Here is a 24,925-nt window from a genome sequence, read left to right on the forward strand (position 1 = left end):
CAGTTACTCTTTGTTGAAATGTAAGGTTGACACAGGGAAGGAGTGACAGATACACAAGAAATGTGGGGTGTGGCCATATTGGTGGTGTCCGGTTCTTTAATCCAGCAGACAATGAGAATTCCTGATGGTTTGGCAGGCCTCGGGAGTTAATAGGATTGTAAGGTGGAGGCACCTAAGGGTGGAGAGACCCCTCAGGAGAGGCATCGCACCATTTCAGGTAAGAGACAAAGGCCTACAGCCGCAGGAGGGCAGAGGGACGCCAGAGCAGACACAGGAGAGGCCCGTTTCCGAGAGAATGCGCGCTGTGTGACTAGCACCCGCACCCGAGGCGGGGTGAGCAGAGAAAGAGAGCCATTTACACGAACGGGTAAGTCACGGGCAGGTGGCGGCCTGGCTTTCGGATATGGGTCAGCTCGATGTTTGGGCTGCACCTCGCTGCCTCCTTCCCCTCTCTACGTCCCTGTTTTCAGGGCCACCTCCACTTCCCTCCCTCGCTCTCCACTGAGCAACAGCTTTCTGTCCTCAACCGGCCCCCGCGTTCATCTCCACGCTCCAATTCCGAGGTCCACGACTGCCGCCGTCGTGCTCCCTCAGCAGGGCGACCACAGGTCACGGCCGAGGCCGGGGCCGCTCCGCCCGCGCGCTCCCCTGTCGGCGGCGCCAGGCCGCGGCCATGCCGGCGCCCCCACGCGCTCTGACCAATGGGCAGGCCCCGCTGCTGGGCCTCGAGCAGCCATTGGCTGGCGGCGCCGTGGTGAGAGATGGTGCGGTGCCGGCTCTGCGCACCGGCACGAGCTGTGGGCGGTTGTTAGGGCGACCGTTCGTGACGTCGCGCGGTCAGGCCGGGCAGCCCCCGGGTGATTGGCTGGACGATCGGACGATCCTTTCTCATTGGTCGCGGGCTGGCCCGCCCCGAGCGTGCGTCAGCTGGGGTTCCTTCCGCCCCGCGTCTCCGTCGAGTGGAGACGGCTGGAGCGCCGGCGCCCTGCCTCGGTGGCCTCTAGTGAGACCGGAGGTGAGGCAGGCGGCGGGGGGCGGCTCTCGAGCCCCCGGCCCTGGCGCGGCGGCGGGGCGCGGGACTGCCGGGGACGTCCTTGAGCGTGGCGGGGCCGGGCGGGCGGCGGGCCGGCCTCTTGGGGACCGCGGGGTCGCCGCGCTTGCCGGCCCCGTCCGGAGGAGGTCGTGGGGGCGGGAGGGTGCCGGCCAGGGTGACCTCGGAGGCCCCTCGGGTCCAGAAGGGCTGGGGGCTCGGAGGCGGCCCGGCCCGCAGCCGCGGGGAGGACGCGCGGAGGTCCGCCGGGCGCCGGCGTCCGCGCCGGGGCGCTGCTGGTGGTCAGCACTCTCTTCCGAGGGACGGGGCGAGCTCCGTGAATGCTGCTGACCAGCCCGGAGCCGCTGGTTGCATCTGCATAGACGTGTCCGCTTATTTCCGGGAGAGACGGGGTGAGAGGATGCGGAGCGCGGTGTAGGGACTCGCCCAAGGACTTGAGGGTGCTGCTGCTGCTTTTCCTTTTTTTTTTTGCAAGGGGCGTAGTCTCCTTGGTGCTGATGTCTCTTAGTCCAAACCTTGTAGGTTTTTCGGGATTATTTAGTTATGGTTAGGAAAAACGTACCTTGGCGGTTCAAAAATAGAATAATTTCTGCGGGAGAAGGAAGCCGATGTACTCTGTCTTAAATGGTCGCTTGGAATATTTCAGGGCTTGAGGACATGCTTTCTTAGACTTGGTCCTGAAAAGTCGTAGGAAACATTTGTTTCTGGGCCATGCTAAATGATCGTGCATAATGTCAGCATCTCACAATGTAGAGAGTGTATTTTTTGTTTGCTTGTGAATTTATTTTCCTCTCCATGCAATTAAAGACGTTCTATGACTTAGAGGTAATCTGGCAAAGGCCTGGAGTGTGCTTTGGGGATAGACTGGATTTTGCGGGCCTGCTTTGTTGTACTGTCTTTCCAGAATTTATGGTAAATTTGGCAGTAAGGACAAATGGAAATTAGTAACATGAAGATTAAAAAAGTGTGCAAAGATTACAGCGTTAGCATATGGAAACTGTTGTGTGTGTGGCATGAGCATTTCAAGATGAAGTGTGTGCGTGCATGTGCACACTCTCTTTTTATTCTCGTGTGGTCCAGTTTCTATAACCACATCTATATCAGTGTCTATTCAGATTGACCCATATGAAATTGCTGATATTTGAAATTCAGCTTTTTTTATCTACAAAAATAGCAGTTTCATATGGTTCCACTTAGTCTTGTCTTTGTTAAAGAACTTTGGAGATCTGGCTTCCTAAGTATATAAAGAGAGATGTGACCTACAAACAGGTAGCATGTAATAGAATTGGGTGAGGAATCCAGGTTTCCTGATTTCAGTGCAAGAATTTTTTTTTTCCCCCTAGGGTACTAGGTTGAGCAGCAGAATGCTACATCTTGTTGGGATTAAAAATGACTCAGTTAAAGACTTTGTTCTTGCCTTCAAAGAGACAAAACTATTCGGCAATTAATTTGAGAACAGTGTAAGACGGTGTATAATCAGATACTGGAATGTGTACTCAGGAGGAGTGCTGAGTGGGAGGAAAGAATTAGAGTAGGATGCCAAAGCATCCTTTTCTGCAGTTGGCCATGGTAGGTGGTTTCTGTAGCATATTATATTGGATTAGAGTTTGAGGATTCCTTTGAATTTAAATTATCCATTGTTTTGAAGGCTCTGTGAAATGTTTGCAGCAGACTTCAGTCTAAATAAGCAAGGCATACATTGCCTATTGAACTTGATTTTTTAAAGTAAAATTTATTTTTATTGCAGCATGGCATAAATACTGTCTATTGACTTTGCATGAGCTGTCCTGTAGCCTGCTAGTGCCACTTGCAGTTGCTGATGAAGGTGGAAGATTGGATTCTATGGCATTTAAATGCCTTGCATAATCACAGGGAAATGAAGAGGGTGCTCATGAGGAATGAGATTGTGTATGATTATGGTTACTTTTGACACACCTTTGTACATTTGGTTACTCATTTGTATTTCCAAATAGGTGAGGTTCTCTGTGTTCAGGGATGGTTCACAGGATCCTGTGTAATTCTTTTGCTGACTGTTGCAAAGATGACTACATCTAGGAAAGAAAGGTTGCAGAATTGACAATACCACCATGAATCTTTTTGAGGGAAGACATAATGTGCCTAATATATAATTATGGGTTAATAATGCTAAATTGATTTGTGATCAGATTGGGGTGCGTTGCTGCTAGCAGCACAGATTTTATTTCAACTGAATTAGCTTTTCAATAGTGAAGAATACGTTGACTTGATAGGGAATAATCTAAGTTGAGGGGTGTTTTCAGGAGAGAGTGTTAGAAATCATTTTGATCCAGTTTTGAAACGTGTTTTTAGTTAATTCGTTTTCTGGAACATTGGTGCTAGTTGATCCTTTAGACCAGTTTGTAGGGTTTTATTTTTTGTTTTTAAATGTAAGAAGGAAGTTTTGTGATAGAAAACCATCATGAAAATCTAGCCTCTTATGAGGCTTTTGGTTGTGATGAAATAGGGGTCAAATCTAAGATACGATTAATACTCTTCAATACTTTAAGTCCGAGTCCCTGCGAATTTAGTAGAAAGTATTTTTGTTATTGTTGTTCATTTTCCAGGATAGTAGATAAAATGTATCCTCCTTCCCCACCCATCTGGCTTTAACATGTTCCCTGAATGCTGGGGGGAGGGTGGGGGGGTGGCTAGAGGAGAGGAGTTATCGATATCTAGCAGACTTAAAAAAAAAAAATCATCTTTAGGTCTGTTTCAAGATGTTTCAGTAAAATGTGTGCTACTGTGGTTTAAGAATTTATTTTTCATTAAGCAGGTATTTGTTTAGCAACTGCTGTATATGAGTACAAGGTGCTGGAGGGTAGAGTGAGGAATAAGACACGGGGAGGAACGTTGAAAAGGCCTGAATAAGCACAAGCAGATGCATGCCACATTTATATATCTTAGTGACTGCCAGCCTTTTAAACTGAGACCCACAGTAAGAAATGCATGTTATGTTGGAAGCCAGTACACATACTCATATATGTATCGTGTCAGGAAACAAAGTTTCAAGACATAATACCTACCCATACTACATGTCTTTACCCACAGCTTTTTTTAAATCTATTTTATTTTATTAAAAAATGTTTGTTCTGACTCACAAAATTGATTTTTTGATCTAATTGATCCAGTGAAGGGTTGTGACCTGCAGTTTGAAAACCACATATCTAGCTGCTGGCCTGGTATGGTTGAAACGTAGACAACAGTGATGCAGTGCGAGATGACACTCAGTAATTGCTTTGTTTCCTGAAAGCTACACTTACTTTCTTTCCCCTAATCCTTTACATAGATTAATGTTTTCTCTTCCTTAATTTGTTGCCTTTTTATTTTCTGTCTTCAGTAAATGGATTTCTTAGTTATTACTATAAATGTGAGATTCATTTGAGTTCTTGCTAGTGTGTCAGTGGGCTTACTTTTTAAATCTTAATTTTAATTGATTTTTATGGGTAGTTAATATGCTTTATCATAAGCATTACTTTTAGTTAAGTAAGGCTTGCAAGTTCCTATATTAGAGACCAATGACTATATGAGGTTTTTAAAAAATCAGAATATCAAAATTGTTGTTGTTATTTAGCCAGCTAACGTGGGGAAGTTTAGTCATGGTAGTCATTAGATCAAAATTACCTCTGTGATCTGTTGAGAATTTTTGAATGCTGTAGACATCTACTTTAGCCAGCTGCCCTCTTCTTCCAATACTGTGCTAGCATTTTTTTTTTTTTTTCTTTTTGTGAGGAAGCTCAGCCCTGAGCTAACATCCATGCCAATCCCCCTCTTTTTGCTGAGGAAGACTGGCCCTGGGCTAACATCCATGCCCATCTTCCTCCACTTTATATGGGACGGCGCCACAGCACAGCCTGACAAGCGGTGCATCAGTGCGCCCCCGGGAACCGAACCTGGGCCACCAGCAGTGGAGCATGCACACTTAAACGCTACGCCGCCACAGGCCGGCCCCTGTGCTAGCATTTTGATTAGCTGTAAAAGTTTGATTAGCTGGAAAAGACTTTTCTTTGGTGACACAATATTGGTAAGATTTATTTAACGTCAGTTGGCTAGTGATGTTATGTCATATGTTGGATGGAATGGAAAAGTATGGTGGGCCCCTGCCCTCGAGAAGCTTTATAGACTGAGATCATGATTTATAGGAGGATGCTCTACGAGTGGATTCTTTGGTATTTACCTTTTGTGTAACCAGAATGTGGAGAATGAAGAGGGTGCTTATATGCATTTTATATCAGGGTAATTAGAAAATAAATGTGAATAGTCGTTTCTCACTTTTGTTTTCTGCCTTTTTGCTCTCCTCCTTGGCTGAGATACTTATTTGGTTTGATCTTAAATGCTTGAGTTCATACTTGTAAGAAATAGCTGCTTTTATGTTGGTTGCTAGTGTATAATAGAGGATTTAAGTGTTGTGAAGTAAAGAAGTAATAACAGAGTCCTCTTATTTTAAATTTATAATTATTGGGTCTGCCCCGTGGCTTAGCGGTTAAGTGCATGCGCTCCGCTACTGGCGGCCTGGGTTTGGATCCCAGGCGCGCACTGACGCACCGCTTCTCCGGCCATGCTGAGGCCGCGTCCCACATACAGCAACTAGAAGGATGTGCAACTATGACATACAACTATCTACTGGGGCTTTGGGGAAAAAAAGGAGGAGGATTGGCAATAGATGTTAGGTCAGAGCCAGTCTTCCTCAGCAAAAAGAGGAGGATTAGCATGGATGTTAGCTCAGGGCTGATCTTCCTCTCTCTCACACACACACACACACACACACACACACACAAATATATATATATATATATATATATATATATAATTATTTTCCAGAATTATAAGGAACACTGTCAAATAGTATTATTCATATGTACAAGACACTGTGCATAGAAAGCAGGGTTTACATAACACTTTTCCTTAAGATCTTTTCCTAAAAGTAAAATGAGTTGGGGCCGGCCCGGTGGCTTAGCGGTTAAGTGCACGCGCTCCGCTGCTGGCGGCCCGGGTTCGGCTCCCGGGCGTGCACCGACGCACCGCTTCTCCGGCCATGCTGAGGCCGCGTCCCACATACAGCAACTAGAAGGATGTGCAGCTATGACATACAACTATCTGCTGGGGCTTTGGGGGGAAAAATAAATAAATAAAATCTTAAAAAAAAAAAGTAAAATGAGTTGTATACTAAGTGTTCCTACTTTATGTTCCTTGCAGGATCCAAGGATTCTGTAGCTACAATGTTGTCAAGACTCTTCCGAATGCATGGCCTCTTTGTGGCCTCCCATCCCTGGGAAGTCATAGTGGGGACAGTGACACTGACCATCTGTATGATGTCCATGAACATGTTTACTGGTAACAGTAAGATCTGTGGTTGGAATTATGAGTGTCCAAAGTTTGAAGAGGTTTGTGAAATTAATTTGATATTGACTGCAGTAAATTACATTTTCAGTTTCTAAAGAATGCCTCCTTTCAGAGACCATATAATCAAAAAGAGTTATAAGTAAAATCTTTTAGTATTCATGAACTTACCTCAAATTTCCATTTAGTTATATAGTATGGAAATACACTGGAAATACTTTTCTTTTATCTTTTCTACACAAATGAGTGTAGTTAGCTTTACTTGAGAAATATAGCTTTTATAAGTGACTAACAGTGAAAGATGATTGGCTTAACCAATGAGCAGATTGTTTAAAAATTGCATTTAATTTTTGATTTGCTTATTTAATATTTTTATTTGACTTGTTTTGTGCCCATATTCATATTATCATGATAATATGTAAACTAATGATGTGTACAAAATAAAAATTATTATTTTTGATTGCTTATTTTAAAAGCTAAAGCTATTGGGGTTTTTTTTTTGTCTGTCTCTCCCAATAGGATGTTTTGAGCAGTGACATTATAATTCTGACAATAACACGATGCATAGCAATCCTGTATATTTATTTCCAGTTCCAGAATTTACGTCAACTTGGATCAAAATATATTTTGGGTAATCATTTTATACATCTAACTTCTTTGTGTGCTACCAAACTTTTGATTTGCTGTGGAAATACACCTGTTTGTTCAAATCATGTTATGAAAATGTATGTATCCCTTAAAGTATGCTGCATACATTCAGTAATGTCCTTGTTATTAGGAGTTAGATACTCTGATATTCGAGACTTAATAATCTGGAGAAAATAATATTATTTCTCAGAATATTGTGTGGGACTGTGTGTTGTTACTTGTGTAACAAGGGACATGTTTTTCAGTTTGTTGAATTCTGTCATTTTAGGTATTGCTGGCCTCTTCACAATTTTCTCAAGTTTCGTATTCAGTACAGTTGTCATTCATTTCTTAGATAAAGAATTGACAGGCTTGAAGTAAGTATTTAAAGCTTGAATATGCTTTTTTTCAAAGTATATTGTTAAGAACTTTTCTTCTCCATGTTATAAAGTGTTGTAATATATAAATTTTCAAATGTTTTTAGAAAATATGGGGAAAATGTTTATGTAATTGTTTAGCTAATTTTATTGCTGGTTAACATTTTGGTCTATATCCTTTCCCACTTATTTTATACTTACAGAAAACATCTGCGATCATACTGTACACAGTAGTGTCCCCTTATTTGCAGTTTCACTTTCCACAGTTTCAGTTACCCGTGGTCAACTGCAGTCTGAAAATATTCAAATAAAAAATTCCGGAAATAAACAATTCATAAGTTTTAGGTTGTGGGCCATTCTGAGTAGCGTGATAAAAATCTCTCACCTTTTGCTCCATCCTGCTCAGGATTTGAATTATCCCTTTGTCCAGTATATCCATGCCGTACGTGCTACCTGCCCGTCAGTCACTTACTAGCCGTCTGGGTTATCAAATCAGCTGTCACGGTATGGCCGTGCTTGTGTTCAAGTCACCTTGATTTTACTTAACAGTGGCCCCAAAGTGCAAGAGTAGTGATGCTGGCGATTTGGACATGCCAAAGAGAAGTTGTTGTTAATCTCGCACTATGCCTAATTTATCATAGGTATGTGTATACAGGAGAAAACATAGTATATACAGGGTTCAGTAGTATCCTCGTTTTCAGGTTTCCACTGGGGGTCTTGGAATGTCTCCCCACAGATAAGAAGGGACTACTGTATACTGCTTTATAACTTCTTTATGCCTAGTAATAGTTTTTCAACATCTTTGCGTGTCCTTAATGTTAAACTAAATTATTTGTAATGATTGTCTAGTATTCCCCTGTATCAATATGTTGTAGTTTATTTATTTATTTTTTTTAAAGATTTTATTTATTTATTTTTTCCCCCCAAAGCCCCAGTAGATAGTTGTATGTCATAGCTGCACATCCTTCTAGTTGCTGTGTGTGGGACGCGGCCTCAGCATGGCCGGAGAAGCGGTGTGTCGGTGCGCGCCTGGGATCCGAACCCGGGCCACCAGTAGCAGAGTGCGCGCACTTAACCGCTAAGCCATGGGGCCGTCCCTGTTGTAGTTTATTTAATTTTCTAGGATTGGATTCTTAGGTTATTTAATTTCCTCCATTAATAACAACACTGTGATGAATGTCTTTTAGCTAAATTTTTATTCATATTCATAATCATTCTCTTAGGATCCATTCCTAGCAGTAAGACAGTGGCCGTGTAAGTTTTTAGGACTTTTGAGTGCTATTATTGCCAATTTATTCTCCAGAAAGGTTGTTTAGTTTATCCTTCCACAAGTAGTGATTAATGAAAAAAAATTATATATATTCCGCTTTTTCCCTGTACACTAATTCAAGGAGACATTTTTTACTAAGGGTGATATTTTGCTGTGAAATTATCAAAATTATGTGTCTTTGTAAATATATTTACATGTTTAACATTCTACCTTTTGGTCCAAAAAGGTAAATGTACTAGAGGATCATGCCATGTATGAGGGGGAATGTTTTATTTTAGAAAAGATTTTTTTTTTTTTTTTTTTTTTTGGGGTGAGGAAGATCAGCCCTGAACTAACATCCATGCCAATCCTCCTCTTTTTGCTGAGGAAGACTGGCCCTGGGTTAACATCTGTGTCCATCTTCCTCCAGTTTATATGGGACGCTGTCACAGCATGGCCTGACAAGCAGTGCATCGGTGCACGCCTGGGATCCAAACCCCTGCCGCCAGCAGCGGAGCACGTGCACTTAACCGCTACGCCACAGGGCCAGCCCTTAGAAAAGATTTTTTAAGCCATATTTTTTCCTCTGTTAAATGTCCTGGATCATCTTGTTTTTTTTTTCCCAGTGAAGCTTTGCCCTTTTTCCTGCTTTTGATTGACCTTTCCAGAGCGAGTGCACTTGCAAAGTTTGCCCTCAGTTCCAACTCGCAGGTAAGTATTATTTATAAGACATGAATGTTAGTAGTATTCCTTTTTTCAGTTTGTTTACATTAATAGGAAGGATTAATAGAGTTTCTTCATAGTCCAAGTTTCAGGAATTGCCCTCAATTTTGACTTGTCACTTCCTAAGACTGGTGCCCTAGGAACTGTCCCCTTCATCCAACAACTCTGTTATAATTCCATAGCTTCTGGAATTTGGAGTCTTCTCATTTTCCTTTTTGAAGGTTTCAGATATTAAGGTAATGTGACTTTTGGATAAATAAGAGTATCTTCCTGGTGAAACAAGTCAGAGAACAGGATAGGCTCTAATGGAAGAGAGTCTCAGGGTAGATTTATTTCTAAGCCCCTTGAATTAACACCAGATCATTTCCCATCTAAAGTTTATCTTGGTGTTCATTAGTCACTTTAAAGAACTGCCCATTTTTAACAATCTTACATCAGAGTATCTGAGTATAAAATACCATGTACTTCTGCCCTGATTATGTATTTGATAGATATTTATGATCATTTGAGCATGTTGACAAGGATATGGTTTTGGTTTCATAATGCTAACGTGGTCTCGAAAAATTTGCAACTAAGAACGTCTGTCATTGGTAGCCAAAATATAAAATGTAGGATTTAATTATGTGGGACTTTAATGACAGAAAATGTACCACCTCAAAGGAATCTTCTCAAGAAATATCTCATTCAGTGGAAAGGGAAAGCAGGCCACTGTATATATTTTTTTTTTTTAATCCTCTGTATTGCTAGCATACTTGGCACCTGGAATGCCTGTTAGTCTTATCACATTGTGTATTTTATTCTTTGCATAGTAAATCAGATTTTAGTACAAGCCCTAGGATGCTCTCTAACATTTTAAAAAGTTATTTTGTACCTTATCCTCATTGATTATGGTCTGTGTTTTAGGATGAAGTGAGGGAAAATATTGCTCGTGGAATGGCAGTTTTAGGTCCCACATTCACCCTCGATGCTCTTGTAGAATGTCTTGTGATTGGAGTTGGTACCATGTCAGGTTTGTAAGCACTTTTTAATATATTTTAAAATAAGTTTGTAGACAAACAGAAAAAAGAACATCTTAGATTGCGTTGGTTATTCTTAGATTCTGACTTTTAAAAGTCTGACATTACTCTGAAGAATTTTTCTTGTATGAGTGTGTGGGTGTATCTGATCTTACGTCTGTCTGCTGCAGTGAACACTTAGGAGCAAGCTAGCAATTTATTTTTCACTCTTGCTGACCTCTCTTTCTCTGCTGCACTCTTTTGATGACTTTGTGGTGTTTTAGTTTGTTTTCTTGTTTGTTTTTTAACCGAGATTGTATTACAAGGCTCATCTGGAAAGCACCTTCCAGCCCCTGCTGTGGCCTAGACTAAATGACCGACTTGGTTCCTTGTGTTTTAATTGTCATGTAGGAGACAGTGCACGAGTCAGGAGTTGGACAGATCTAAGTTGGGGTGGTTGGAAGCTTTAATCAGACAGTACGTAGTACATTTTAGCAAGTACAGCATTAGCCTCAACATATAGGTTTCTTCATCTTTAATTGGATCGTAGAGAATTAGATGTTAAATAGCAAACATAGAACTCCATAATAAGGGACAAAAATTATGGCCTGGCATGGAAATTTGCCAGAATGAATAGATCATGCTGTTGTCAAGGCCTCCTAATCCTTAGGACTAGGTTTTATGGCTTTGTCATGAAGGCCACACTTAGTTAACCACTGTTCTAGTGTATTTCCTGGTGCCTTATTGCCCTCAGTGAGGGGCTTCATCTTTCAGAAGTAAATTATCTAACTGTTAAGAGGGTAGTTGGTTGTCATTATTAGTTGAGGTGTCTTCACTAGGTAGTATACTGAATATATAATTTTTCTTGTGGGCTGGCCCGGTGGCACAGCGGTCTAGTGCGCGCGCTCCACTTCGGCAGCCTGGGGTTCGCAGGTTTGGATCCGGGGCGTGCACCAACGCACCACTTGTCGAGCCATGCTGTGGCGGCGTCCCATATAAAGTAGAGGAAGATGGGTACGGATGTTAGCCCAGGGCTAATCTTCCTCAGCAAAAAAAGAGGAGGATTGGCATCGGATGTTAGCTCAGGGCTGGTCTTACTCACACACACACAAAATAATAATGTTTCTTTTAACTTTCTGAGGGTAAATCAATTATTCAGTTATTTAATCTGTCATTCAACAAAGGTTTTATGTAGCAAAGAAGATATTTTTTAAAATTATTTTTTAAAATGTACATTCCTTAACACCTACTCTTTTTGGGTATAATTTTGAGTTTTGACAAAGATGTAATCGTGTAACCCCCACCAGAATCGAGAAGAATGTTTTGATCAGGTGAAGACATACCTATGTGAATTTATTCAAGCAAGAGAGTATATAAGAAGATGAGAGGATTAGCTAGGAATTAGCCCACAGGTAGTAGGCCATGAAACCAAGGATCCTTCATTTGAAACTGATGTGGAAAGTAGGGCGATGAGTTTTGTTATGATAGGTCAGAGAAATGGACAAAGGAAGGGATTAGATTTGTGGTTGGAGAAGCCAGCTAGGAGGCATTTACAGCTATACAGAAATGATATAATTAGGGATTGGGTTTAGGGTAGGAAAAAAGGACAGATTTAACACATATCAACTAGGAAGTAACCCTTTGGAAAGCCAGTAAAAAAAGAAAAAAGTCTTAACTTTTGAAAGTGTATGGACTGGTACTGTCTCTTTGTGTAGTAGCAGAGTGGCACGGAGAGACTATTTTGGGACAGAGTAAGGAAGAATGCCTGCAGAACGTACGGCAACAACAAGAGTTGTGTTGTACAGAGGCAAATAGTAGATAGCCATGTCGTAAATGCATTGGTCAGTAATGGTTTCCATGGTCTCAAGTTTGAGAAGATTATGTTGGCTACTATTTAAAATGTAGGTTGTTCATAATGCCACTGTTATTGTAATTTTGTATTCTCTTGAATCCACGTTTGAGAGTAATTGCTACAGAATTTTAAAAAATACGGTGTATGTTTTCTATTATTTTGGTCAAATGATCTATTATAATTTAGAAAATAAAATATAAGATTGAGGTTTTTTTTGTTCTAGTTAGCAGTTTTTATAGGAAAAGGGACTCATTTTTAATTTATACTTCAAAGCATTTTGCCTTGAAGGGGGTCACAAGGTAAAAAAATAAAAAATTAAAAAATAGGGGCCGGCCCCGTGGCTTAGCGGTTAAGTGCTCAAGCACTCGGCTACTGATGGCCCAGGATTCGGGTCTGGACGCACACCGACTCACCGCTTGGCCGGCCATGCTGAGGCAGTGTTCCACATACAGCAACTAGCAGGATGTGCAGCTACCACATAAAACTATCTACTGGGGCTTTGGGGAGAAAAAGGGAAAAAAGAGGAGGATTGGCAATAGATGTTAGCTCAGGGCCGATCTTCCTCAGCGAAAAGAGGAGGACTGGCATGGATGTTAGCTCAGGGCTGACCTTCTTCACAAAAAAATAAAAAAAATTAAAAAATAAAAAAAAAGAGGGATGGATACCAAGCCTTCCTAACTTAACTTCTGATAATCGACTATGCATCAGTACTTTAATGAATTGTGAAAATGATTTTGAAGACTTGCATAATTGGTATTTTTTGTGTGTCCCTCCCTCTACCAGGGTAAGAGTCAAAGCAATTACCAGTTTTCTCTTGGTTGTTTTCCTAGAGGTTGTTTTCTTTTCTTCCCAGTACTGTAGTTTAAATTTTATCCTGACAAATTCCAGGACACTAGTCAAATTCTTTCCTTTTTTAATGCAACTTGGTTGCGTTACGTGATTTGGTTGGTCGTTGTGGACGTTTGGGGAATGAGCATTTTGTTAGAGGTTTACACAGTCGTGTTATTTGGAAATAGTATAAGAAAAGCAGCATTCCTTTGGATTAAAACCAGAGTATCCCCGGGGCGGGTCCAGTGGCGCAAGCGGTTAAGTGCGTGCACTCTGCTGCGGCAGCCCGGGGTTAGCCAGTTCGGATCCCAGGTGCGCACTGATGCGCTGCTTGGCAAGCCATGCCATGGTGGCGTCCCATATAAAGTGGAGGAAGATGGGCACGGATGTTAGCCCAGGGCCAGTCTTCTCAGCAAAAAAAGAGGAGGATTGGCAGATGTTAGCTCAGGGCTGATCTCCTCAAAAAAAAAAAAACCCAGAGTATCCCCAATCTCCCACTCTGTTCTTTGAAATGAAAATTGGCTTCTAATTAACTTTATAGTCATAATTCCCCTCTCATCTCCATTGTCATCACTTTGGTTGAGTTCCTCATACTCAAAACAAAAAAACAAAGTATTTTTATATTTAATATGAGTGACATTGGAAATATGTCTTATATTAAGTTTATTTGTAAAGCGAGGGAGTAGGATTTGGTAATCTAAGGTCTTCCAGCTCTGTAGTTCTCTTACCTTCTATTTAAGAAGATTACCAAATGATACCTTAAACATTTTGTAGTGGAACGTTGGTTAATTTTGAATCTTGAGTTGCCTTTTTGCATTACATCATTTTTCAAACAGATCAGTGAAATGAACCAAAATTGTAAGAACATCAGTAGACACCATAGAGGTTACATTGAAGTTAGAGTTCAGTAGTACACATAAAATATTTTTATGATACCGATATCGTAGGAGTGGTATAACTGGCAGTACATTTTACTTTTATAACAAAGTCCTTGGTCCGCGGGTGAATTGCATTTGTGGTAACAGGTGGGCTTGGTTCAGGTGGTATAACTGTAGGGGTTGCTTCATGAGAGTAGCCTGTCCTTGATATCCTTGTTTCAAGATGGTACAGTCAGTCACACGTCGCTTAATGACAGGGATCCGTTCTGAGAAATGTGTTAGGCGATTTTGTCATTATGTGAACATCATAGAGTGTAGTTACACAAACCTAGATGGTACAGCCTACTACACGCCTAGGCTGTATGGTACTAATCTTATGGGACCACCATCATATATGTGGTCCATCGTTGACCAAAACATTGTTGTGTGATGCATGACTACTGTCGTTTCATAAAAGAGGATTATCAAGTGTGTATTAAACACAACCATCACACTTGGCATTGTGATGTTGGGGACATGGGAGAAGATGAGGCCTCTGCCCTTGAGGGAGTTATTCCTGCCATGTTCTCAGTCTTGGCATCACCTCTGAGTTCCTAATTCTTTTTCCAGTAGATGGCCAAGAGCTAAATATACTAACATTTTCATGTATTTGTCTACCTATAGGAAGAGTTCTTGTGATGTATGCAGCATCAAAAATACACATACTTTACTAATTATATATTTAATTTTTCTCTAACCAGGAGTGCGTCAACTTGAAATTATGTGCTGCTTTGGCTGCATGTCTGTTCTTGCCAACTACTTTGTGTTCATGACTTTCTTCCCAGCTTGTGTGTCCTTGGTTTTAGAGGTAAGAGCAGTTCATTCTTATGGCATTAGCAGAAGAGTAATATTTCTGATTATATCTGTTCACCTAAATAAAATCAATACCTTCTAATGTCACACTGACTTACTTTGTAGCTTTCTCGGGAAAGCCGTGAGGGTCGTCCAATTTGGCAGCTCAGCCATTTTGCTCGAGTTTTAGAAGAAGAAGAAAATAAACCAAATCCTGTTACTCAGAGGGTTAAGATGATTATGGTAATTACATAGTTTTCTTCTCTCTTCGATATCTTCAGTTTCCATGTCATATTCTGCTTTTTAATTTTGTTTTTTCTGCTCCTTCCTTTTATCTTTCTACCATTTTTGGCTCTTTTGCTGTTGTTCCTCTTCCGTTTTTTTCTTCACTTGTTTCTCATTTCTTTGAGGCTCCTGGTTTTTATTAGTCTCTCTCCCCTAAACATATTTTTCGAGTTCCTCTACTTTATCTTTCTTTGGAAACCTGTTTTTTGGAATGTTTTCAGTGATTCAGTGGGGCCACTACTTTAGTTAGGCATGTAGCAAGCAAGCCTGGGGCTTTCTTTCCGTGGTAAGGGGAGGCCATGGAAGATGGTGTCTGGTTATCTAGTTGCTAAGGATGAGAAGTTTAGGTTCCGTTGATATGCAGAGGATATATAATTTTTAAAATTTTATTTCAGTCTCTAGGCTTGGTTCTTGTTCATGCTCACAGTCGCTGGATAGCTGATCCTTCTCCTCAAAACAGTACAGCAGAAAATTCTAAGGTTTCTTTAGGATTGGATGAAAATGTGTCCAAGAGAATTGAACCAAGTGTTTCCCTCTGGCAATTTTATCTCTCTAAGTAAGTTGTCTGAGATCTACTTTGTTGTATATTAATCATAGCACTCTCTGCTACTAAAGGTTTAGGTTGTGCTTTTTATATCTCCAAGTAATAACATTTTAATTTGCTTTCTTTTATTTAGAATGATCAGCATGGATATTGAACAAGTTATTACCCTAAGTTTAGCTCTCCTTCTGGCTGTCAAGTACATCTTCTTTGAAAAAGCAGAGACAGAATCTACACTCTCATTAAAAAACCCTATCACATCTCCTGTAGTGACCCAAAAGAAAGTCCCAGATGATTGTTGTAGACGTGAACCTATATTGGTCAGAAAGAACCAGAAATTCCATGCAGCGGAGGAAGAGACAAGGATAAACAGAGAAAGAAAAGGTGATTTCTTATTCTGTTCATTTCTCATTCTTACAGTGCTAATTTGTGAAGAAGTTGAGTCCATTTTAAAACTTAGGTTCAGTGTTGTGAGATTTCTTTTGATCTGTTAACAGTTGAGGTTATAAAACCCGTAGTGGCAGAAACGGACACTTCAAACAGAGCTACGTTTGTGGTTGGTAACTCCTCCTCACTGGATGCTTCACTGGAACTGGAGACACAGGAACCTGAAGTTGAACTTCCCACGGAGCCCCGGCCTAACGAAGAATGTCTGCAGATACTTGAGAATGTGGAGGTGAGGAAAATAAAATACACTCAAGCTTGGCATCTTTCTTAAGAAAAGGAAGTTTTTTGTTAAAAGAAGGAAGTCAGGTGGAATTATCTCCCTTTTTGAAATGAGAAAGCCGATGCTCCAGGAGGTTTAAGTATTTCCCCGAGTAATGCATCTAGAAAATAGTAAAGCTGGGAGCAGGAGTCCAAGATGTCCTGACTCAAGAGTCAGTGCTATTTCTACTTTATTACTCTTTATCATGGAGACGAGCAACTACTGTGTTCTCATGTGTGTGTCGAAGCCTAAAAACGGTTTAACACAGAAATGAGATTCAAAGATAGAAGAGAGTTTGTTTTTTTAAAGTAAGCTTGTAGGTCATTTCAAAGAGGGCTTGTGGGACTAAAACCAGGAGCTCTTAACACTGTGAACAAAGATTGAAGTTCTCCATAGGATGTAATAGTCACTCAGTAGTGCTGTGTTCTCCTGAGGAGATACAAGATTTAGCCACTTATATCCATGCTGGGTGATGTGGGAAAGTAAGTAAAATGTCTCTCGGGTTTAAAAAATAAATAAATAATAAAGTTAGGCTGATGATCACGAGGAGCTTATTTTCCTTCCTGAGATTTGAACAGGGTGTTCCACTCACGTGACCATGTGAGCCCACTCGTGCTTTAGCGTGAGTTCCATCCGTATCTGCCTGATCTGGTTCATTCTTCATTTATGTACATTTGAGTGATAGTAGAGTCATATTTGGTTTTCTTTACCATCGTCCTTTCCCTCATTTCCTGTTAACATGGGGACTGATATCTCAACTGTCTTGCTGTGTACAAGGGTTAGTAAAACTTACAGAGTGGGCATCAGAATCTTAATTACATATTTTTTTCTCTATGAACCTCACTTGCAAAATTTAGTGTATTGATCTTACATTTATTTAGTTTTCACATTTTTTAAAGAATTTGCTTTCCTTTTGATATTCTTATTTCTACTCAAATCTTCTCCTTTAGAACCCCAAAGTCTTTTGGGTTCTCCTATTAAATAACTTGTGTTTTAGCTCTATTGAGAGCATTGTTTGTATTGAATGGTTATTTATTATAAATCATCTGAAGTGCAGTCCCTTAAGTCTCTGTCATTTTCTTCCCTGAATCCCCCACCCATTTTTTTTTATTTCTTTAGAAAGGTGCAAAATTCCTTAGTGATGCTGAAATCATCCAACTGGTCAATGCTAAGCATATCCCAGCTTACAAATTGGAAACTCTGATGGAAACCCATGAACGAGGTGTATCTATTCGTCGACAGTTACTTTCCAAAAAACTTCCGGAGCCTTCTTCTCTCCAATATCTACCTTACAGGGACTATAATTACTCCTTGGTATGTTATTTTCTTGGTTTGAGAAGGTTTGCTTTGTAGCTTTTTAGTCTTGTGGCTTTGGTCTTTAGCTTTTTAGTCTTTTTCTTGACTGGTTTTTTATATGTACATAGTCTTATAAAACATTTTCCTTTTTAAATCATTTTACTGTAATTTTGTATTCTGCTTATGATACAGGTTCTTAGAAATTCAAAATATTTTTCTTGTTGTTTATAGTCATTACTGAAACATTTTAGTATTTTGAATATTTTTAAAGAGTAAATAAAAAATTTTGTTGAAAATATACTAAGGGATTAAGTTTGAAGAAAGTTAGTAACGACAAGGGCTGCGTGTTTGCAATATAGATTTTCACTTGGTGCCTGACTTTACCTTTTAGGTGATGGGAGCTTGTTGTGAGAACGTTATTGGATATATGCCCATCCCTGTTGGAGTGGCAGGACCTCTGTGCTTGGATGGAAAAGAATTTCAGGTTCCAATGGCAACCACAGAAGGTTGTCTTGTGGCCAGCACCAATAGAGGGTGCAGAGCAATAGGTGTAAGTTGGCATTTATGTATTTGCCTATTTTAAGATACACTCTGGGCCAGGCGATGAGAACAGATTTGGTGACAATCAAGGACACTTTTGGGGACAAGCTGAAGTGTTTTCAGGATTAACATATGCTTCTATAACATACTCTGTGTAGCTTGGTGGAGGTGCCAACAGCCGAATCCTTGCGGATGGGATGACTCGTGGCCCAGTGGTGCGGCTTCCCCGTGCTTGTGACTCAGCAGAAGTGAAGGCCTGGCTCGAGACGCCTGAGGGGTTCACAGTGATAAAGGAGGCATTTGACAGCACCAGCAGGTCTGTGTGTTTGTGGGTTTGTCTGTGCATTCACATTTAGTTCATAACCAATGCCATCTTCTATGATCGCTAAACATAACTGTTAACATATTGCCTGCTTAAGATGACATAACAAAATATCAACTTTAAATGCATTCATTCAAAATGAGTAATATTAATGCTTGGCTGGGGAGGTAGGGGGATGTTGATCCAAATGAATACCTCCATAGAGGTAAATTAGAAAAAAATAGTGTGAGCTAGTAAGTTTATGTGTTGGTTTTACAAGGCTCACTTTGATTAGACTGTTACTTTGCCCTAGAAGAGTTTCGACTTAGAACTGCCCTGTCAGGAAGAGATTTTGCAAGTAGGATAGAAGTAAGTATTAGTGTAGTAGATTTACTTTGAATGGAGAAAATTAAATTTATAAAGGAGCATAATCAATACAAATGCTAACCCCAGTATAATTCAAGCTTATATGCTTGTTTTTATTTGGACTTCTAAAGTTTATCTATGATGAAATGACTGTCTGCAGCCCTCCCTTCTTGTGGCATATACAAATGAGACAGAGTTGAAATAGCATTCTAATACAATGTTTAGTTGAAGAAAATATATTTAGGGGGCCGGCACTGGGGCTTAGTGGTTAAGTGCGCGCGCTCCGCTACTGGCGGCCTGCGTTTGGATCTGGGCATGCACCGACGCACTGCTTGTCTGGCCATGCTGAGGCCGCGTCCCACATACAGCAACTAGAAGGATGTGCAACTATGATATACAACTATCTACTGGGGTTTTGGGGAGAAAAAGGGAAAAAAAAAACAAAAAGAAAATATATTTAGTAAGTAATCTCCACGAGCTTTCTTGTATGTGTAAAATGCACTAACTAAAGTAGATTTTAAGAAAACCTCCATCTTCTTAAAAAATATAAAAAATCTTTGGTTCTTTTGTTTATAGATTTGCACGTCTGCAGAAACTTCATATGAGTATGGCTGGACGCAACCTTTATATCCGTTTCCAATCCAGGTCTGGTGACGCCATGGGGATGAACATGATTTCGAAGGTGAGCATGGATAGACATAACAGAACCCCCAGTAGCAGGAGGGGGGAGCTGGGTGTCCTGGTGACAGGAGGGGGAGCAGACTAGCTGTATACTTTATGCCCTCCTGTACTTCTGAATGTTGTACCATGTACATACACTACTTACTCAAAGCATGAATTGATTGAAAGATTTTTATTGAAAAGTAAATATTGATTCATGTAATTCATGTTATATAAATCAGGCGTTTGTTGATTGGTGTTCTTTGCATTTGGTGTATTTAATGTAGACTTGGCATTATGCATATTCTGGGTCTGCTCAGAAGGACTGGGAAGAGTTTTGGGGTTAGCGCTTCAAAACTTTGTCCTGTAAACCTTGGAAACTGACCTTTTCAAGAGACTTCAAGACTTGTATTTAAGAGGCAGAGTTCATGTGTATAGTCCATTTATTTTAATTATCTCCTTATAAGAAGGTTGTGTATGGCTTACATTTTATTCTACTGATATTTATTATTTGCCAGACACCAGTGTAAAATGTTCAAGTCAGTCAGCCTAGCAAAATTTATTTTGTGGTTTACCTGTTTATAAGGACTATTCAGAAAGAGAGGATAGTGACTAAATGCATAAGCTTTAAAAATTGCCAATAAACGGTATAGCGGTTCCTCAAAAAATTAAAAATAGAATTACTGTGATCTAGAAGTTCCTCTTCTGAGTATATACTCAAAAGAATTGAAAGCAGGGTCTCAAAGACATACTTGTACACCCATGTTCATAGCAGCTTTATTCACAATAGCCAAAAGGTAGAAGCAACCCAAGTGTTCATTGACAGATGAGTGGATAAACAAAATGTGGAGTGTACATACAATGGAATATTATTCAGCCTTCTAAAAAGAAAGGAAATTCTGACACATGCTAAATGTGGATGAACCTTGAAGTTCACTTGCTGAGTGAAATAATCTGGTCACAAGAAGACAAATACTATATGATTCTCACTTATGAGGTACCTAGATTAGTTAAATTCATAGAGACAGAAAGTTGGAGGTGGTTGCCAGGGCTGAGGAGAAAGATAAATGGGGAGGCGTTGTTAATGGGTGTAGAGTTTTAGTTCTGCAGGGTGAAGAGTTCTGGAGATTGGTTGTACAATAGCGTGAATGTACTTAACACAACTGAACTGTACACTTGAAAATGGTTAAGACAATAAATTCTGTGTTATGTGTATTTTATACCATAATTAAAAATTTTTTTTAATTGCCAATAAGTATGTTTTGGGTTATTGAGGTATGAGTTGTTAATTGAATTAATTTCACTTACTTGGAAGCCTTGTTTACATTTTATGTGGTGTAAATCCCAACAGCTTTCCATTAACAATAAGATTTACTTTAATGCCTGACTTCTCTTTACAGGCTTGGTAACTTGGGCTTTTAGGTGACAGTGTAATAGCCAGAAGAGGGAGTTTGTTACGCACTGATCATGAATTGGGTACTCACTCTCCAATGACATGAATATAAGTATTCTGAGTACTTTGTGATATTCTCATCTACTTCTTGTTTATCAGTGACTGCAAAGAACTTCATTTGCATATGTAAGAAGAAACATGTACGGAATCTCTATCTGACTGAGAAAGTAGTCGCTGTGATAGTTAATAACAGCTGGCACTTCTGTGCTCAAGTTTCTTGGAAATATAGCTAGTGTATTTGGAAATATTATAGTTATTGTATTTAGAAGTATTAGTGTTATTAGATATAATTAAAGCCTCTGCTCTGTAAATAATTTTGTGCATTTTAATGTAATTATTATTTTTTGTTGTTGTTAATAGGGTACAGAGAAAGCACTTTCAAAACTTCATGAATATTTCCCTGAAATGCAGATTCTAGCAGTTAGTGGTAACTATTGTACTGACAAGAAACCTGCTGCTATAAATTGGATAGAGGGAAGAGGAAAGTCTGTTGTTTGTGAAGCTGTCATTCCAGCCAAGGTTGTCAGAGAAGTGAGTGATTGGATGAATATTTTATTTTGTTAATTTTTAATTGGATTAAAAAATTGGGGAAAGGATTATTAACATTGAAAGTAAAGTTTAATGTATGGGTGTATGTTTTATGTTGAAGATGACTGTTTTACCATATCCTGCCTGTCTGTCTGTGTGGGGCAGTCACAGGAGCAAAGTTTACTGATACTCTTTTTATTGAGGACAGCGCTGAAATGGGGCCACATGTAAATTCCCTTGTTTTCTGGAGGTACAGAAAGGTAGATCTGGGTAACACACCCCTGAATCTTCTTGGGGAAGATGTAAAAGGTGCACAACTCTGTTTTATAGGTGTTAAAGACTACTACAGAAGCTATGATTGAGGTCAACATTAATAAGAATCTAGTGGGCTCTGCCATGGCTGGGAGCATCGGAGGCTACAATGCCCATGCGGCAAACATTGTAACCGCCATCTACATCGCCTGTGGACAGGTGAGGGCTCCTGCCTCCATTCCTCTTCTCTGTTATTGTTCTAAGTGAGAAGTTTATTTTATTTTTTTCCTTTTTATTTTTTTCAGGATGCAGCACAGAATGTTGGTAGTTCAAACTGTATTACTTTAATGGAAGCAAGTGGTCCCACAAATGAAGATTTGTATATCAGTTGCACCATGCCATCTATAGAAATAGGAACTGTGGGTGGTGGGACCAACCTGCTCCCTCAGCAAGCCTGTCTGCAGGTATGACGCATCAGGCATGGAGCCCAGTGACCGTAAGCCTCGTTCTGACTAACTGGAATTCTGTGTTTCTACCTGACTGCATATCGCTCACCTCTGTTTTAGCTGGTCTTTTCATTCTTTTGTTTCCACCAGCCTAATCCAGTGTATCCAAGTAAGCATGTTCGGGCATATGCTTAGTCAGTTGAGAAAGCAGATTAAGAGAGACAATGAGTGTTCATCTACTCTGAGTAGGTGCACTGCCCGCCAGGTGGTGGACGTTACGTTCCCTCTGTGTGTGCATTGTCAGTACTGGCTGTCAGATCTTGGAAACGTGGTACTTCCAGTGGAGACCAGTTCTGTTCCAGTGCTGTTGAAGTTGCCCTTATTTTAGTTGGTTGAGTAGGAAGCTGTTACCATGACTTCAAGGGTGAGTCCTGCTGTCTCTCTCCCTGGCTGCAGATGCTGGGTGTTCAAGGAGCATGCAAAGACAATCCTGGGGAAAATGCCCGGCAGCTGGCCAGAATTGTGTGTGGGACAGTAATGGCTGGGGAATTGTCCCTGATGGCAGCATTGGCAGCAGGACATCTTGTCAAAAGTCACATGATTCACAACAGGTAAGACGTAAAGATTTATTTAGCGTGTTTTCCCTATACTTAAAATACACAGTATAGGGGCCAGCCCGCCTGGTGGTTAAGTTTGGCACGCTCCGCTTTGGTGGCCCAGGTTCCTGGGGTTAATTCCCAGGCGTGGACCTATACCACTCGTCAGCCATGCTGTGGCAGGGACCCACATGCAAAATAGAGGAAGATTGGCACAGATGTTGGCTCAGGACTAGTCTTCCTCAGCATAAATATATATATACATATATATATATATATACATACAGTATAAAAACCTACTCCTCAGATACAGTAGTCCCAACTTAAAATTCTGCATTCCTGACATTTTGTATATCTTTCCATTGTCTTTTTCTGCCATAGGTCAAAGATAAATTTACAAGACCTCCAAGGAACTTGCACTAAGAAGGCAGCTTGAATAGCCTGACAGTTCTGAACTGAAGCACAGGCATTGTGTTCTAAAGGACTAACATAAAATCTGTGAATTAAAAAGCTCAATGCGCTGTCTTGTTGAGAATGAATGGACGTGATCAGTGAGACGACTGCTTGGTTTTGGGCTCTTTCAGAAAGGTCTGAGGTCCTTTCCTGTCCCTCAGATCTGAGAACTAAAGGTTTAGTGCTTTATGTGCAGTGCTCTTTGGAAAGATGTCAACACGGATATTATGCTTTAAAGCATCACAGGTGTTATAATCTATAGCTCACTTCTGAAAGAGAATACAAGCTGGAGAAAAGTGTTTTCCTTTGGTGAAATTCATGGAGTTCATGGTGATCAGTGTGAGATTGTGCCCCCACCCCCAGGATAGAAAATGGATTTTTAAATTATACTGTAGCTGACAAAACTCCTAATTTCATAGTTAATTTATTAAGTCTGGGTTGTAGAACTTTAAGAAATAAGAGCTAAGTTTATATTTTGTAAACTAATACTTCATTTGGTGCTGGTCTAATTTGATTTCTTTTGGGGTGGCCAACATGATTCTTCAGAAGGGGACCTGCTTTCTTCAAGGGAAGAATTACTCTTATTCCCAAACTACAGAATAATGTACTAAGCAGTGCTAAATAGTTCTCTATCAGGAAACAAATCACTGTATTTCTCTCTGCAGGCTGCTTGTTGAGAGAGGCCTCTTGTCTAAATATGAATATTTGTCTAGATTGGCTATCACAGACCTTTCATCATAAGGCTTTACGAACCAGAGTTTTGTGCTCTTTATTAAAGATACAAGAGCTCTTAATATTGCTTAGACAAAGGTGACTGTGTTTATCAAAACATACAAGTCTGTGACCTCTCTCAGAACTCAGAGGGTGGAAAACACAGGTTTGAAAGAAAAACACCATTTCTCTAAGCCAATTTTAATTTCTTGAAAGATACTTAAATTTGTTTAGCTGAAAAGTCTAGATAGTTTTTTGTAAAGAACTGTATCAAATCTGTATATGTTGTAATAAAGCTGCTTATGCTAGGAGTTTATTGAAAGTGTTCAAGAAGTAAATAAGATCAGCTTGTAGACTGATAACACACTCTAAGTGTGGGCCAGAGAAGACAGTGTTCTTGAATGTTATCCAGGAAACCTTGGCTTGCTTTTTGAACCTAATGAAAGGGAATGTCAGCTTTCAGAGCCAGTGAAGGCGCCACGTGAATGACCCTGGAGGAGTGTGCCTTGTTCCTGTGGCCAGGAGGTTGGTGACTGAAACTTCACATGGGGCTCTTTGATGGACCCATACAAGCTCTTAGCTTCCTCAGGGGGTCAGCAGACTTGTTGAATCTTAATTTTTTTTCATGTACCAGTTTTGTATAAATAATAAAGAACTCCTTATTTTGTATTACATCTAATGCTTCAAGTGTTGGTCTTGGAGGGCTGATGGCTCCTCTAGAAGATGGACTCTGGAAGACATTCCAGAAATGCCGTGGCAGCATAGAGAACCTCTGAGCGACTCTGTTCGCAGTATTGTTGTGAAGAGTGACCTTTCTGTTGTATGTAAAGTTTAAATTGCTTCTGTTGTGACTTTTCAGCCAGTGACGACTTATCTGAACTTTCCATGGAAGTGGCAGTGAAAAAGTATGTTGAGTCTTCATTTTGGTGACTGTAACCAATATCGTCTTGCTAAATTAATGTTTTGTACAATTACTAAATTGTATACATTTTGTTATACTTTTTTTTCCAGTTCCAGTAAATTAT

General features: G+C 40.3%; 1 protein-coding gene and 1 non-coding gene across 3 annotated transcripts; both read left to right on the top strand.

The window, feature by feature from the left end:
- The first annotated feature begins 950 nt into the window (after positions 1 to 950).
- On the top strand, positions 951 to 24,574 carry HMGCR (3-hydroxy-3-methylglutaryl-CoA reductase). 2 transcript variants are annotated; one of them, XM_058564421.1, is made up of 20 exons: positions 951 to 1,015; positions 6,263 to 6,450; positions 6,926 to 7,037; positions 7,323 to 7,410; positions 9,286 to 9,370; positions 10,286 to 10,391; positions 14,676 to 14,782; positions 14,893 to 15,009; positions 15,447 to 15,607; positions 15,729 to 15,976; positions 16,090 to 16,268; positions 17,418 to 17,612; positions 17,986 to 18,144; positions 18,293 to 18,450; positions 19,378 to 19,483; positions 21,275 to 21,445; positions 21,773 to 21,913; positions 22,000 to 22,158; positions 22,597 to 22,751; positions 23,118 to 24,574. In XM_058564421.1, exons 2-20 carry the CDS (start codon positions 6,286 to 6,288, stop codon positions 23,170 to 23,172), a joined length of 2,667 nt encoding a protein of 888 aa, XP_058420404.1. In that variant the 5' UTR covers positions 951 to 1,015; positions 6,263 to 6,285; the 3' UTR covers positions 23,173 to 24,574. The 2 variants fall into 2 exon arrangements, with proteins under 2 accessions (XP_058420404.1, XP_058420315.1); XM_058564332.1 differs by lacking the exon at positions 951 to 1,015 and adding an exon at positions 1,327 to 1,443.
- LOC131410592 (small nucleolar RNA SNORA25) lies at positions 16,617 to 16,743 on the top strand. Its single transcript, XR_009221350.1, has one exon. It is a non-coding gene; the product is annotated as a small nucleolar RNA SNORA25 (small nucleolar RNA).
- Positions 24,575 to 24,925: the final 351 nt, after the last annotated feature.

Source organism: Diceros bicornis, chromosome 1 (genome assembly GCF_020826845.1).
Source record: "Diceros bicornis minor isolate mBicDic1 chromosome 1, mDicBic1.mat.cur, whole genome shotgun sequence".
Lineage (NCBI taxonomy): Eukaryota > Metazoa > Chordata > Mammalia > Perissodactyla > Rhinocerotidae > Diceros > Diceros bicornis.